Source organism: Larus michahellis, chromosome 8, assembly GCF_964199755.1.
Source record: "Larus michahellis chromosome 8, bLarMic1.1, whole genome shotgun sequence".
NCBI classification, from domain to species: Eukaryota; Metazoa; Chordata; class Aves; order Charadriiformes; family Laridae; genus Larus; species Larus michahellis.
In genome coordinates, this window is record NC_133903.1 from 17,783,186 (window position 1) to 17,798,224 (window position 15,039).

Genomic DNA, 15,039 nt, shown 5'->3' on the forward strand with positions numbered 1-15,039 from the left:
AGAGTTTGCAGACGCCTGAGCCCGATTCCACAGGTACCTGGTGCTGGGATGCTGGTATACCCATGCTGGGATACAGGTGTTATACTGGGATGCTGGTACCCATGCTGGGATGCAGGTACCCATACTGGGATGCAGGTGCTATCCTGGGATGCTGGTACCCATGCTGGGATGCAGGTACCCATACTGGGATGCAGGTGCTATCCTGGGATGCAGATACCCATACTGGGATGCAGGTAACATGCCAGGATACAGATTCCTGTAGCAGGATACAGGTGCTGTCCTGTGATGCCAAAACATATTCCAGGATGCAGGTACTGTATTGGGATGCAGGACACCATGCCGGGATGCAGGTACCAGTACTGGGATGCAGGTACTGTAAATGGAATGTGTGTTCCCGTACTGGGATACAGATACTGTACCAGGATGCAGGTACTATTCTGGGATGTGGGTACCAGTACTGGGATGTAGGTACCATACTGGGGTGCAGGTACCCATACCAGGACGCAGGTAGTGTACTGGGATGCAGGTACTGGGATGCAGGTACCAGTAGTGGGATGCAGGGATCAAACTGGGCACCAGGAAGTGAGAACTAGTACTGGGATGCACGTGCCACACTGGGATGCAGATACTGTGCTGGGATGAAGGTACCAGACTGGGATATAGGAAATGTACTGGGACATGGGTACCAGTACTGGGATGTGGGTACCACTACTGGAATGCAGATGCCCATACTAGGATGCAGGTGCCATACTGGGATGTGGGTACTGGTACTGGGATGCAGGTACTTGACTGAGCTGCAGGTACCGTACCAGGATGTGGGTACCAGTACCGGGATACACATACCAGTACTGGGATGCAGGTACTGTACCAGGATGTGGGTACCTGTACTGGGATGTAGGTACCAGTACTGGGATGTGGGTACCATAAATGGAGTGCAGGTTCCTGTACTGGAATGCAGATACCCATTCTGGGATGCAGGTACTGTACTGGGATGTGGGTACCAGTACCAGTACCGGAATGCAGGTACTGTACTGGGATGCAGGTACCATACCAGCATATAAATACCAGTACTGGGATGCAGGTACCCGTACCGGGGTTGCACGTAGTTGTACTGGGATGCAGGTACTGTACTGGGATGTGGGTACCAGTACTGGGATGCGGGTACCAGTACTGGGATGCGGGTACCCATACAGGGGTGCACGTAGCTGTACCAGGGTGCAGGTGCCGTACCAGGTTGCGGATACCCATATGGGGATGCAAGTAACCATACTGGAATACACATACCCATACTGGTAGCTGTACTGGGGATGTAGGTAGCTGTACAGGGATGCAGGTACCCATACTAGGATGCACATAGCAGGATGCAGGTACCATACTGGGATGTGGGTACCCGCACTGGGATGCGGGTACCCGCACTGGGATGCAGGTACCATACCAGGATATGAATACCAGTACCGGGATGCAGGTACCCATACCGGGGATGGAGGGAGCTGTACCGGGATGCAGGTACCCATACTGGGATGCAGGTACCCATACCGGGGATGCACGGAGCTGTACCGGGATGCAGGTACCGTACTAGGATGCGGGTACCCGCACAGGGATGCAGGTACCATCCCGGGCTGCCGATGCCCGGTTCTCCCTCCCGGTGCCGTGTCTCGGGGCGGAGCGGGGCGGGTCCCGGTTGCCCGCTCGGCGGCGGGCGAGGCGGGGGGGGGATGCGCTGCGCCGTGCGCTGCGGCGGGGGCGGCTCCGCTCGGCTCCGCTCCCGCCCCCGCCGCCGCCGCCGCCGCCGCCGCCGCCCCGCTGCCATCGGCGGCTCCCGGCGCCGCCGCCGCCGCTCGCAGCTCGCTCCCGGGCCCGCCGCAACGCGGGGCTGGCGGGAAGAGCCGCCCCCCCCGCCCCCCCCGCCGCCCGCGCCGCTCCCCTGCCCGGTTCGCCGGCCCCGGGCGCGGGGGAGCGGCAGAGCCCGCCGCCCGCCGGGTGCATGGACAGGAGCTCCCTGCTCCAGCTCATCCAGGAGCAGGTGAGAGCCGGGAAGCGGGAGGGGGGGGCGGCACCGGGCAGCGTTGCCGGGGAGGGGCGGGCGGGCACCGGGCTCCGGGGGCGGGGGGGGGGAACCACCGGGCATCGCTACCAGGGAGGATGCCGGCATGCACCGGGCACGGCTGCCGCGCAGCGGGCAGCGCTACCCGCGGGTCTGGCAGACACCGGGAAGCGCTGTCGTTCCCCCCCACCCCCGCCACGCTGAGCAGCCCCCGGTGCCCCCCGCCCCCCACCGCCTCCCCACCAGGGACCCGTTTTGCCGCTGAGACCGCGCAACTCAGCTCACTTGTGGCCTTCTCCTCGCCCCAGCGCTCCCCGGGCCGGATCCTGCCCCTCAAGGACGAGGGGTGCTGGGCAGCCGAACCCCAACCCCCGCGGCGGTGCCGAGCCCCAGCGCCGGCTGCAGGATGGGGCTGGGGGTTGCCGTGGGGCTCAGGACCCCCCCTAGTGAGGTCTCGCCTTCGCGGGGGGCTGCTTCCAGCCCCGTGACCTGATTGCAGGATCAGGCCGTGGAGCGTCGACGCTGCGTAGTGGTGGGCTCTGCTCCGCTGCCAGGATCGGGCCCCCGGTGCATTAGCCCCCCGCTGCACCCCGGCCCCGTCCCTGCCTGCTGCTCGGCCACCTCGTCCCTCCGTCCCCACCCAGCCCAGGCCGAGCTGGCTGCTCTTCCCTGGGGATGGAGAGGGAAATTATTGGGGGTCAGGAATACTAACGATCCCCCCCCCGCCCCAGCTGGCTCCGTGACCTTGGCCGAGTCCCCTGCCCTCCCCAGCCCCAGAGCTGCGCTGCTGTCCCTCTCTGTCACCCCGCCATCGGGTGCTGGGGCTCCGCGTGCCTCCGAGCCCTTCGGGGATGAGCAGCATCGTCCCCAGGGCGAGAGCAGGAGCTGGGAGAGGCCGAGGGGCTGCGGGGGCTGGGGATCGGGACCTTCCCAGGGTTGGGGTGGGGGAACATGCACCCCCAAAGTGGACAGGGGTCACTGCCAGGGCTCTCCAGGGGCCGGTGAGCTCGGCGTGCGCCGGCGCATGGGGACAGCGTGTGCCAGGTCCCGGTGTGGCACAGGCACGTGGCACCTGTGGGGCAGCCTGTGCGGCTCGTGGGGCGCTGGGGAGGGGTGGCACTGGGGTGTTCCTGCCCCCCGATGGCTGGGGCTGCCCCCATGGGCTGGCGGCTGCTGCGAGGCTGCAAATGCTGCCTGCACCCCGCATCCCGCACCCTACTGCTCATCCTATACCCCGCATCCTGCACCCTACTGCCCACCCCACATCCTGCTCCCACACCCTACTGCTCATCCTGTACCCCACATCCCACATCCCGCACCCTACTGCCCACCCTGCACTCCGCATCCCGCACCCTACTACTCGTCCTGCACCCCGCATCCGGCACCCTACTGCCCACCCCGCACCCTGCATCCCACACCCTACTGCCCATCCCGCACCCTACTGCCCACCTCGCATCCCTCACCCTACTGCTCATCCCATACCCTGCATCCCACATCCTGCACCCTACTGCCCACCCCACACCCCACATCCCACACCCGTGCCCACCTCAGTCAGGGATTCCAGGCAGCTGGATTCCCCTTGGGAAAAGCAGCTTTTGGCTGTTCCCTGCCAGTTCCAGAGGGACGGGGTGCACGCCGGGGTGGGGAGTACGATCCCATGCCCCCAGCACTCCCTCTCCTGCCCATCCCATGAGGATGAGTTTCCTCTCCTGCTTTTCATCCCCTGGCAAAGGAAAGGAGCAAACCCAACACTATTTGCAGGGTGACGCTGTGGGGTGCGGGGTCCCGGCTACCCTCGGCAGGGCTGGAGCTCTGCTCCGGCCATCGGGGCCCCCCTTGCCATCTCCATCATCCTTGTGTGACCCCGGGCTCCTCGTCTCCACGAGCGGGACCATGTCGGGTACCCCATGGTGCGGGGAACACCCATGGTCTGGGTTGCCTGGAGGGCTCAGGGTGCCCGGTCAGTGCCGGGATCCTCTGGGGATGGTGCAGGGAGCCCCGGCACAGGGCACCCGTTGCTGCGGAGCCCAGCGGTGAGGGTGTGCGGGAGGAAGAGGAGGAGGAGGAGGAGGAGGAGGATGGTGCCAGGGCTGCGCGTGTGTTTAGCTTCGTGGCTTCCTGGCTGGCAGGCTGCTGGCGGCGAGAAATAACTGAGTGGGAGAGTGTTGGCTGCGCTGCGGGGGGGACGGAGACGCCGGCACGGCATGGGGCACCTGCATGGCACGGGGCACCCACATGGCACGGGGCACCCACACAGCACGGGGCACCCACACAGTGCGGGGTACAGGGTGAGTGCGGGTTGTAGCCTCCCCTGCAGAGGCAGGGGCTGGTGTCGTGGAGCAGCGCATGGTGCCACCAGGCTTGAGGCCAGGGTGAGGGGCACCAGGCGGTCCCCCCAGGCCCATCAGGAAGCCGCAGCCCTGGCACCCCCGGTGATGCCCCGTGCCGTGCCCCACAGCTCGACCCCGAAAACACCGGCTTCATCGGGGTGGAGACGTTCGCCAGCCTCGTGCACAGCCATGAGCTGCCCCTGGACCCCGCCAAGCTGGACATGCTGGTGGCCCTGGCACAGGGCAACGACGAGGGGCAGGTCTGCTATCAGGAGCTGGTAGATCTGGTCAGTGCTGGGGGGCCGCGGGGACAGGGGCGAGCGGCCGGGTGCCAGCCCAAGGTGGGCACTGCGCACCTCCTGGGGGAGGGGGGCAGACACCAGTGGTCCCCAGGGGCTCCCCTGGCATGGGATGATGGCACAGCCTTGGGGTAGCTTGTCCCGCCGGTCCCACCGGGCTGTGGCATGGGGTGGTGGCGATGGGTAGGGGGTGGGCCCGAGCTGCCCCTGCGGTCCCCGCGGGCACGGCCTCTCTCCGCAGATCAGCAGCAAGCGCTCGAGCAGCTTCAAGCGCGCCATCGCCAACGGGCAGCGCGCCCTGCCCCGCGACGTGCTGCTGGATGAGACCGGCCTGGGTTTCTACAAGCGCTTCGTCCGCTACGTGGCCTATGAGATCCTGCCCTGCGAGATGGACCGGCGCTGGTACTTCTACCAGCACCGCACGTGTCCGCCCCCCGTCTTCATGGCAGCCGTCACCCTCACTCAGGTACGGGGCACGGGCACATGGCCGGTCGGTGCCCAGGCTGATCCTGGTTGAAGCATCCCAGTGCCCTTGGGGAGCTCAGCCCCAGGGTGGGCAGGATGCGTGACCCTGGTTGTGACGTGCCAGTGGCCATGGAGGGCTCAGATCTGGGGCAGAGAGGATGGGGGACACCTGTTGTGATGTTCCGGCGACCGTGGAGGAGCTCAGACTCAAGGCAAAAGGGACGGGAGACCCCGGTTGTGATGTACTGGTGGCCATGGGGGGCTCAGACCCAGGGTGGAGGCAACAGGTGACCCTGGTTGTGACGTCCCAGTGGCCACCGGGGACTTGGACCTGGGGTGGAGAGGATGGTTGAGCCCCGCTGTGATGTCCCAGTGCCAATATGGGGTGTCTCAGACCCAGGGCAGAGGGGACGGGTGAACCCAGGTGTGATGCGCTGGTGGCCATATGGGGTCTCAGACCTCAGGTGGAGGGTAGGGGTGACCCAAGTTGCGATGTCCTGGTGGCCATGGGGGACTCAGACCCAGGGCAGAGGGGACGGGTGACCCCAGCCATGATGTCTCAAGTGCCTATAACGGGACTTTTTGACCCAGGGTGGAGGGGATGGGTGACACCAGTTGGGCACCAGTGCTCAGATTTGGGGCAGAGGGGACGAGTGACCCCCTGTTGCGATGTGCTGGTGGCCATGGGGGACTCAGACCCAGGGCGGAGGGGCTGGGTGACCCCAGTTGTGATGTCCTGGTGGCCATGGGGGACTCAGACCCAGGGCGGAGGGGCTGGATGACCCCAGTTGTGATGTCCTGGTGGCCATGGGGTGGGTTCAGACCTGCGGCGGAGAGGCTGGGTGACCCTGCCCCTAGACGGGGGGTGGCGTCTCGGTGGTGGTGGGGCTGATGGCTGTGGGGTTCGGCGCAGATCATCGTGTTCCTCTGCTATGGGGCCCGGCTGAACAAGTGGGTGCTGCAGACCTACCACCCTGAGTACATGAAGAGCCCTCTGGTCTACCACCCCGGGCACCGGGCGCGCGCCTGGCGCTTCCTCACCTACATGTTCATGCACGTGGGGTAAGTCCCTGCCGGGGAGGGGACAACCATGAAGGGACACACACCGACGGCTGCGTGGCCTGAGCCACCGTGTGTCCCCTCCTGTGCCCGGGCAGGCTGGAGCAGCTGGGGTTCAACGCCCTCCTGCAGCTGATGATCGGGGTGCCCCTGGAGATGGTGCACGGCATCCTGCGCATCAGCTTCCTCTACCTGGCCGGCGTCCTGGCAGGTGGGTGCGTGGCCAGGGGCGGGGGGGGGGGTTGGGAGGGAAACAAGACACACTTTGTCCCCATTGGTCCCCGTCACCAGCCCTGGGGAGGGCACGGGGAGATGCACCCCGAGTTTGATGGGGATGCTGGGCTTCACTTGCTGCCAGCTGGGTACCACCCTACACTGCCGGCATCACTTGCCCAGGGAGGGCTGGGGGGGGGGGTGGGGGGCAATGCAGCCCGTAATTAATTAATGTGGACTGTAATTAATTAATTCTATGGGGGGCCAGGCCCCACGCTGAGCTCTGCCCATGCCCGCAGGCTCCCTCACCGTCTCCATCACGGACATGCGGGCCCCCCTGGTTGGGGGCTCGGGGGGCGTCTATGCGCTCTGCTCGGCACACCTCGCCAACGTCGTCATGGTCAGTGACAGGGGGGGACACGGGGGGGGCCAGGGAGGGTGGGCAGCATGGTGTGACATTGGAGGGGACACCGTGGGGTGGCATCATGGGGTTGGGAACCATCGCAGGGGGGATGCCATGGGGTGGGTGGTGTCGAAGGGTGGGGAGCATGGTGTGACATTGCGGGGGGATGCCATGGGGTGGGTGCCACTGGGTGGTATTGCAAGGGGGGCAACATGGCGTGACACTGGGGGGGGGAGATGCTGTGGTATGGCCTTGGAGGTGGGTGTCGTTGTAGGGTGGGCAGCATGGTGTGACACTGAGGGGGGGATGCCATGGGGTGGGTGTCATTGGGTGGTGTTGAAGGTTGGGGAGCGTGGTGTGACACTGGAGGGGACACCAGGGGATGGCTTCGGGGGTGGGTGTCATTGGGTGTCATTGTAGGGGGGGCAGCATGGTGTGACATTGAGGGGGACGGGTGCTGTGGGGTGGGTGCCACTAGGTGGCATTGTAGGGGGGGGGAAGCACGGTGTGACACCGGAGGAGACACCAGGGAATGGCAATGGGGGGTGGGTGCCATTGCAAGGGGTGGCAGCATGGTGTGACATTGCAGGAGAAGTGCCACGGGGTGGCACTGTATGTGGGTGCCATTGGGGGGGTGGGCAGCATGGTGTGACATTGCAGGGGGATGCCATGGGGTGGGTGTCATTGGGTGATGTTGAAGGTTGGGGAGCGTGGTGTGACGTTGTGGGGGGGGGTGCCATGGAGTGGGTGTCATTGGGTGGCTTTGTAGGGTGGGCAGCATGATGTGACATTGTTGGGGGGAGTTGCTGTGGGGTGGCATTGGATGTGGGTGCCACTGTAGGGTGAGGAACGTGGTGTGACTTTGGGGGGGGGATGCCATGAGGTGGGTGTCATTGAGTGGTGTTGAAGGGGGGGAGAGCATGGTGTGACATTGGCAGGGACACCAGGGGATGGCATCGGGGGTGCATGCCATTGGGTGGCATTGCGGGGGGGGACAGTGGGGTGTGACATTGTGGGGGGGATGTGCCATGGGCGGGGTGTCATTGGGTGGCATCGTAGGGGGGGACAGCGTGATGTGACATTGTGGGGTGGCATTGGAGCTGGGTGCCACTGTAGGGTCAGCACCATGGTGTGACGTTGGGGGGGGGGGGAACGACACTGTGGGGTGGCATCACGGGCTGGGCACCATTGCGGGGGGGGGAGCACCTTGGGTGGCATCATGGGGTGGGGAGCTTGGGTCAGGGGAGGCGGGGGGGAGCTCCATGGGGCCAGAGCACATCTGGTGGCCCCGGTGCCGGAGCATGGCCAGCGGTGGCCCGTGGTCCATCCGTCCGTCCGTCCATCCGTCCATGGCAGAACTGGGCCGGGATGCGCTGCCCCTACAAGCTGCTGCGGATGGTGCTGGCGCTGGTGTGCAGTGAGTACCCATCCCAGGGGGCGGGGGTCCCATTGTTGGGAGGGGGGGGGGGCGGTGGCGCTGAGCACCTCCCGGCTTTACCTTACAGTGAGCTCGGAGGTGGGTCGGGCCGTCTGGTTGCGTTTTTCCCCGCCGCTGCCGGCTTCGGGCCCCCAGCCCAGTTTCATGGCCCACTTGGCGGGGGCCATCGTGGGCATCAGCATGGGGCTGACCATCCTGCGCAGCTACGAGGAGAGCCTGCAGGACCAGTGCGGCTGGTGGGTGCTGCTCCTCTCCTACGGCACCTTCCTCCTCTTCGCCGTCTTCTGGAACATCTTCGCCTACGACCTGCTGGGGGCACAAATCCCCCCCCCCCCATAAATCTTCCCCAACCCTTTTTGATTTTATTTTTTTTTTTTTTTTTTTTTTTTTCCCCCCCTCTCTCTGAGCCACAGTGGAGGGAAGGGGGTCCCCGCGCGTGACATGGGGACAGGCCACCCCCCACCCCTAACACCACCCCCCCACCCCCCCCCCCCCGCCGCCTGCTCCCTCGGTGCTAGCGAGCGCGCTGGCCCCCCCCTTCATGGGCTGCATCCCCCCTCCCTAAATTATACCCCGGCAACCCCCCCCTTGCTGTGTCCCCCCCACCCCAAAGGATGCTTCACACTCCGCCCCCGGGGTGCCCCCAGGAAGGAGCTGAATGGAGGCAGGGGGGGACTGCCCCCCCCCCCCGTCTTGCTCCCATACCCCCTTTTCCGGGGTGGGGGGGCTGACTGGTGGCCCCCCCCCCCCCCCCCCCCCCCAAGACCTGCACTTTCACGCGAAGGACTGGTGCCAAAAATAGGAGCGCTTTATTTTTCTACGCCAAAATAAATATAAATAAAGGAAAGAGAGAATTAAAAAAAAAAAAAAAAATAAAGGAGCAGGATGGGGAGAGCCCAGCAGGACGGCCAAGCAGCTGAGACCGGCACAACTCGTTTCAGCAGTGCAGCCCCCCCCCCCCCCCCCCGCCTCCTTCCACCTCCCCCGCCCCCCCCCCAAACCCCTTGTGCCTCCGGTCCCCCCGCTTTGCTGCCCTCCCTTGCGGCGGGGGGGGGGCCTCCCCCCGGGATGGGGACATAGTGGGGGGAGGGTGAGGGGGGCGTCCCCGCTCTGACACACACTCCCCCCTCCCCCCCTCCCGACCTTTTTTGGAGTATAAATAAATATTTTGCACACTGCTAGGGCCTGCGTCTCTCTGGGGGGGGGGGGGGGGGGGAATGGGGATTTTGGGGGTGCTCCCCCCTCCCCCCATCCCTGCTGGCTGGCTCCCTGCTGAGTAATGAGGGCCCCGGGGAGGCGGGGGGGGGGGGGGGGGGCGGCGCTGGGCTGGGGGGGTGGTGGGCAGCCGGGGATGGGATTTACTGGAGCAGAAAACTCTGGGATGCATGAAACGGGACCGGCTCAGCCCCGCGGGGGGTGTTGGGGGGGGGGGGGGGGGTGGGGGGGGGTGAGGGGTGGAAAATGGCGGGGGGGTGGCTGGTGGTGGGGGGCTGTGGGTGTCCGCAGCAAAGCACTGAAGCCCCTAGCCCACCCCCCCCACCCCCGCCGCCCCCAGCCCCACAAGCTCCAGTGCACCTTCCTCTGGCCCTACCCAGCCCCCCCCGACCCCATCCCTCTGCACCCCCTCCCCTTCACCCCCAGTCCCTCCCCATCCACCCCACCCCACACCCCCTATACAGAACCCCCCCAACACCCACTCACTCTCCTTCACCCCCCCATTCACCCCCCATCCCTCTGTACCCCCCACCCCTCCTTCCAGCCCCCCCACCCTGCACCCCCCAACTCTCTATTCAGTTCCCCCCCATGCAGCTTCTCTTAGCCCCCATTAGACGCCACATCCCCTGTACCCCCACCCCCACCATCAAGCCCAATCCCCCCCCCGCGCCCCCGTACCCCTACCCCCCATCCAGCCTCCCCCCAATCCAGCCCCCCCCCCGCCCCGCACCCCTCTGCACCTCCCTCCCCATCAAATCCCACACCCCCCCGACCCCCAAACCCCATCCAGCCCCCAGAACCCTCCATTCAGTCCCTCCCCCTGCACCCCACAACCCTCAAGTCAGTCTGCACACCACCCATCTAGCCCCCCCCCCCAGCCCCGACCCCATCAAATCCCACACACACCCCCGTACACCCCCCCCAACCCCCTATCCAGTCCCAAAACCTCATCCAGCCCCCCCGCACCCCACAACCTTCTGTTCAGTCCCACCCCCCCCCCCCCCCGCACAACCCCCAGCCAGCCCCCCCATTCATTACTACGAACCGCAATCTTGGCCACGCCCCTTCCTCACATAGCCACGCCCCCTCTCTCTTAGCCCCCGCCCATTGTCCCCGCCCCGCTCCCTAGGCCCCGCCCCTCCTCTCCTCAGCCCCCGCCCATTGGCCCCGCCCCGCGCCTGGCCCCGCCCCCGCGTCGGCCCGGCCCCGGAAGCGGCGGCGGCGGTGGCGGCTGTCGCAGTGCGCGGCCGGAGCCAGCGGAGCCGCCGGCCCCAACGGGCCGGGCCGGGCCGGGCGGCGCCATGAAGGGGAAGGAGGAGCGGGAGGGAGGCGCGGCGGGGGCCGGGGCGGCGGGAGCGGGCGCGGGGGGAGCGGGGGGCGGCAGCCCCGAGAAGAGCCACAGCGCGCAGGAGCACAAGGAGCAGGGAAACCGGCTCTTCGGCGGCCGCAAGTACCCTGAGGCCGCCGCCTGCTACGGCCGCGCCATCGTGAGTCCTGACGGCACCCCCATCGCGGGCTGGGACCGACGTCCGGGACGGGATCCCCCCCAGGACGGGACCCGCAGGGCCTGGCCTGGATCCTCCCCCCGGGACGGGACCCCACGGACCTGGCCTGGATCCTCCCCCCGGGACGGGACCCCCCCCCCCTCCCCGGGCCAGGTCTGGATCTTCCCCCCGGGACCGTTTTCCCCCCGGGCATGGATCCCTCTCCCTGGGCCCAGCCTCCCCCTGTGCCTGGCCCTGACACCCCCGGGACGGGATCCCCTGGCCTGGACACCGACCCCCCCCGGGCCTGCACCCCAGCTCTGGGTCTGCCCTGGTTTCCCCCCACCCCCACCCCGGGATGGGACATCCCCGGGCCTCGAGCACCACCCTCAGGTCTGATCTGGACCCCCTCAGGACAGGACCCCCTGGCCTAGACTACCGCCCCCAGGCCTAGATCTCCTCCCTGGGCCTGGAACCCCCTCCCGGCCTGGACCCACCCCCCTTGGCCTGGCCTGGACCTGGCCCTGGCCTCCTCCCTGGGTTTGGACACCCCCCCAGCCATCCCTGTCACAGCACCAGGCCCCGAGCTGCCCCCCTCTTGTGCTGTATTCATCCCCCTAGAGTGTCCCCAGCCTGTGTCTGTCCCCCACCACCCCCCCAGGACCTTGGTAGGGCAGACCCACGCTGGGGTGGAGGGCTCCAGCCCTCCCCCAGGCAGGGCATGGTGCTGGGGGGGCTGCCCCATGGAGACTGGCTTGTCCCCAGTCTGTCCCAGCGACTCCCCACAGGCTGCAAGCCCAGGCCGGCACTCCTGGCTCCCACTAGGGTGACAGCATTGCGCAGCTGGCTCACCTTGTTGTTGTCACCCCCTTGTCACCGCGCCTCATCCCCGCGGCGGGGGAGCCGGGCGGTTGCCGTTCACCAAGGTCTCGCCTTGCAGAACCGCAACCCCTTGGTGGCCGTCTACTACACCAACCGAGCCCTCTGCTACCTGAAGATGCAGCAGCACGACAAGGCGCTGGCGGACTGCAAGCGCGCCCTGGAGCTGGATGGCCAGTCAGTGAAGGCACATTTCTTCCTGGGCCAGTGCCAGATGGAGATGGAGAATTACGACGAGGCCATCGCCAACCTGCAGAGAGGTGAGCGGGGGCACGGTGACAGCGGTCCCCCACCCCCTGCCCGTCCACCGGGAAGGGAATCAGGGACCAGGGAGAAGGAAGGAGGTGCTCTGAGCTGCCCTTTCTCTTCCCCAGCCTACAACCTTGCCAAGGAGCAGCGGCTGAATTTTGGGGACGATATCCCCAGCGCACTGCGCATCGCCAAGAAGAAACGCTGGAACAGCATCGAGGAGAAACGCATCAACCAGGAGAACGAGCTGCACTCCTACCTGACCAAGCTGATCATGGCAGAGAAGGAGAGGTAACGTGGGGTGGTGGCAGTGGCGCCCATAAAGACTTTTTTTTAGTGCCACCAAAGCTGTCACAGCTCTGCATGGTGCCTCTGCCTTCCTGGAGGTGCAGGCAGAGCCCCACAGCCGGGGCGGCGGCAGCAGGGAAGGGAGCGTTAGCGTCCCTCCATCCGATCTTCCCGCTCTGTCCCAGGGAGCTGGCCGAGTGCCGAAAGACTCAGCAGGAAGAAAACACGGACGAGAGCCGGAGCCGAGTTCAGCTGGCCAGCATTGAGGCAAAACACGTGAGCCAGGGGGGGGCCGGGAGGGCTTACGGAGGCTGGGAGATGAGCCGGGGCTTCCACATCCCATATGCACCCCCATGTACTGCTGCGGCTGTGCAGGCAAAAGCCAGGAGCCCCCCGTGGCAGAGCACGGCTTCTCAGCCTTCGTTTTGTGGCTGGAGCTGCTGTTGCAGGGCTTTTGTGTCCCCTCGTGACAACTGTCCCTGCTCTGTCACCCTCTTGTCCCGGCCCAGCAGTCGTGACACTGTTTGCGCTCCCCCAGCTGCTCTGTACCTGTTGGTCTCTGAGGGCCTCTCGGCTGCATGTGGGTCTGGGTGCTGGGGACTAATCCCGGGATAAAAATAGCCCCACAAAGGAAGGTTATTTTTAAGCTGGATCACTCCTGCCACGCGGTTCAGCCTGGAGCCGGCCGGGGGCCGTGAAGGCTGAGGGGCCACCGAGGACCTGCCACCTCGTCTCTGCCTGCCGCAGCACCCATGGGGCAGGAGGCTTCGGGGCTGTCTCCCTGGGGACCTGTAGCCCCCGTCCACCTGGGTCCCCTCCTCCTCAAGTCCTCCTCTTTCAGGACAAGTACCTGGCGGACATGGACGAGCTCTTCTCTCAAGTGGATGAGAAGAGGAAGGTGAGTGTGACCCACTGTGCACTCCCGTCTCTCCTCATCCCGAGCTTCTCCCCATAAACCCGGTTTAATCCATGCTCTTCCGTCTTCCCCGCTCCCCACTCTGAGCCAGTGCCACCTCCCAGCCTTATTTTCTTCCTGCTGGGCTCTCCCAGCCCCTCTTGACCCAGCTCTGCTTCTCTCGAGCCAGAAGCGGGACATCCCTGACTACCTGTGCGGGAAGATCAGTTTCGAGCTGATGAGGGAGCCCTGCATCACGCCCAGCGGCATCACCTACGACAGGAAGGACATCGAGGAACATCTCCAGGTACCAGCAGGCTTGGGGACAGCGGGGGGCTTCCCAGGACCTTGCCCAGAGTCCTCCCGCCTGGCCGTGAAGGCAGCCGCCTGCCCAAAAAGCCTCCTTGGGTTTGGTCCCAGGAACCTGCCCGGGCAGCTCCCTGCAGGCGCTGCCTGACGTGGAGGCGGCTGGTGGCAGCGGGGGGAGCTTGTGCCTTGACCCGCTCTCATCCTGCTGGCTGGCACCTTCGGGGGGGACACTGTCCCTCCGCACCGCTCTTTTCCCACCCCGGCAGACACATGGATGCCTGGCTGCTGTGCCGGCGCGGCGCTGGCCTTGTGGCTACCTGCCTGTGCCCCGGGGCTGAGGCCGGGCGCGTGGAGTAACCGGTTCGGGGCTGTCTCCTCCCTTGCAGCGCGTGGGTCATTTCGATCCGGTGACGCGGAGTCCCCTGACCCAGGACCAGCTCATCCCCAACCTCGCCATGAAGGAAGTGATAGATGCGTTCATCTCGGAGAACGGCTGGGTGGAGGATTACTGAAGGGCCAAGGGGACAATGCTGGGCCCGCCCAGGCCACCCCCACCCCCCCCATCCCCAGCTCCACTGGCCACGGATGGCTCTCGCTGAGCTGGCGCCATGCCTTACTCGCTCTCTGGCTGTTCCACCTCCGCTCCGGGTGCTCGGCGGCAGCGCTGGGCGAGGGTGCGTCACCATCTCCCCTTCCCGAGGAACCGCAGCGGCCGGGCGGGCACGAAGCCACCCCGGGCTCCCCTCTCCACCAGCTCCTCACAGACCACGGCACTGGGAGGAAGACCTGCCCGGCCCTTTGGAGAAGGCTGGCTCCTCGCAGGGGCCTGAAAGGTCACCCCAACGTCTTCATCACCCAGAGAGCGGGGTGCCCCCTCGGCTACAGCGGCTGATAATCCCCAAAGATCCCATCCTGCTCCGGGGAGGTGAGCTCGCCTGGATGAGTGCCTGGCGCTGGTTTGGCCCAGTCCCCTCCTCATGTACATAGTTGTGTCCTTGTCCTTCCACCGCCTGCCTGGCTGGGGTCGGGTCCTCCTCGCTCCTGTAAATAGCCACTCGCCAGAGTGGGAGACCGATGTTCCCACTGTAGATGCCGATCCACCCTCCGGCTTTTTCTTGGAAACTGCTGCCCCCGGGGGCTGGAAGGGGCTGGCTTGCGCGTCCCCTCGCCCACTGGGACCGTGGTTCCCTGCAAACAACCGCCCAGGTTAAAGTTCTTGTTCCTTTTAATGAATTCCCTTTAAAAAAGAAAAAAAAACAACCGACAGCTCCACGGCCGACCGCGACTCCAGCGTTTTGGTCGGCCATCAGCCTGCCTGGCTTTTGAGCGCCCTCTGGAAGTTTGCCAATGTTGATTTTAAAAAAAAAAAATAATAAATATATATATAAAAATAATAAAAAAAAATTTCAGCAATAAATGCGGAAAAGGAGCTGGAGTATTTCGCGGCGGCTATCTCCGCACCAGGCAGG

The 15,039-nt window shown here is 65.6% G+C and overlaps 2 protein-coding genes across 3 annotated transcripts; both read left to right on the plus strand.

Moving 5' to 3' along the window:
• Window positions 1-1,778: 1,778 nt before the first annotated feature.
• Window positions 1,779-9,429, plus strand: RHBDL1 (rhomboid like 1). 2 transcript variants are annotated; one of them, XM_074597451.1, is made up of 8 exons: window positions 1,779-2,023; window positions 4,503-4,661; window positions 4,915-5,139; window positions 6,052-6,200; window positions 6,296-6,408; window positions 6,710-6,810; window positions 8,170-8,230; window positions 8,319-9,429. In XM_074597451.1, the coding sequence occupies exons 1-8, from the start codon at window positions 1,985-1,987 to the stop codon at window positions 8,588-8,590; spliced, it is 1,119 nt and encodes a 372-aa protein (XP_074453552.1). In that variant the 5' UTR covers window positions 1,779-1,984; the 3' UTR covers window positions 8,591-9,429. The 2 variants fall into 2 exon arrangements, with proteins under 2 accessions (XP_074453552.1, XP_074453553.1); XM_074597452.1 differs by having other exon boundaries at window positions 4,503-4,634.
• Window positions 9,430-10,668: 1,239 nt separating this feature from the next.
• On the plus strand, window positions 10,669-15,010 carry STUB1 (STIP1 homology and U-box containing protein 1). The gene is made up of 7 exons (XM_074596860.1): window positions 10,669-10,953; window positions 11,891-12,089; window positions 12,204-12,369; window positions 12,552-12,642; window positions 13,208-13,264; window positions 13,452-13,568; window positions 13,957-15,010. Exons 1-7 carry the CDS (start codon window positions 10,768-10,770, stop codon window positions 14,080-14,082), a joined length of 942 nt encoding a protein of 313 aa, XP_074452961.1. The 5' UTR covers window positions 10,669-10,767; the 3' UTR covers window positions 14,083-15,010.
• The last annotated feature ends 29 nt before the right edge of the window (window positions 15,011-15,039 follow it).

What these genes read in the sequence shown, in the direction of transcription:
- RHBDL1 (XM_074597451.1), top strand. Translation starts at nt 1,985, where the DNA reads ATGGACAGGAGCTCCCTGCTCCAGCTCATCCAGGAGCAG. An exon ending in CAGCCGTCACCCTCACTCAG is followed by an intron (nt 5,140 to 6,051) that starts GTACGGGGCACG and finishes GGTTCGGCGCAG; the next exon opens with ATCATCGTGTTCCTCTGCTA. An exon ending in GGTGCTGGCGCTGGTGTGCA is followed by an intron (nt 8,231 to 8,318) that starts GTGAGTACCCAT and finishes TTTACCTTACAG; the next exon opens with TGAGCTCGGAGGTGGGTCGG.
- STUB1 (XM_074596860.1), top strand. Translation starts at nt 10,768, where the DNA reads ATGAAGGGGAAGGAGGAGCGGGAGGGAGGCGCGGCGGGGGCCGGGGCG. An exon ending in ATCATGGCAGAGAAGGAGAG is followed by an intron (nt 12,370 to 12,551) that starts GTAACGTGGGGT and finishes GCTCTGTCCCAG; the next exon opens with GGAGCTGGCCGAGTGCCGAA. An exon ending in AAGTGGATGAGAAGAGGAAG is followed by an intron (nt 13,265 to 13,451) that starts GTGAGTGTGACC and finishes CTCTCGAGCCAG; the next exon opens with AAGCGGGACATCCCTGACTA.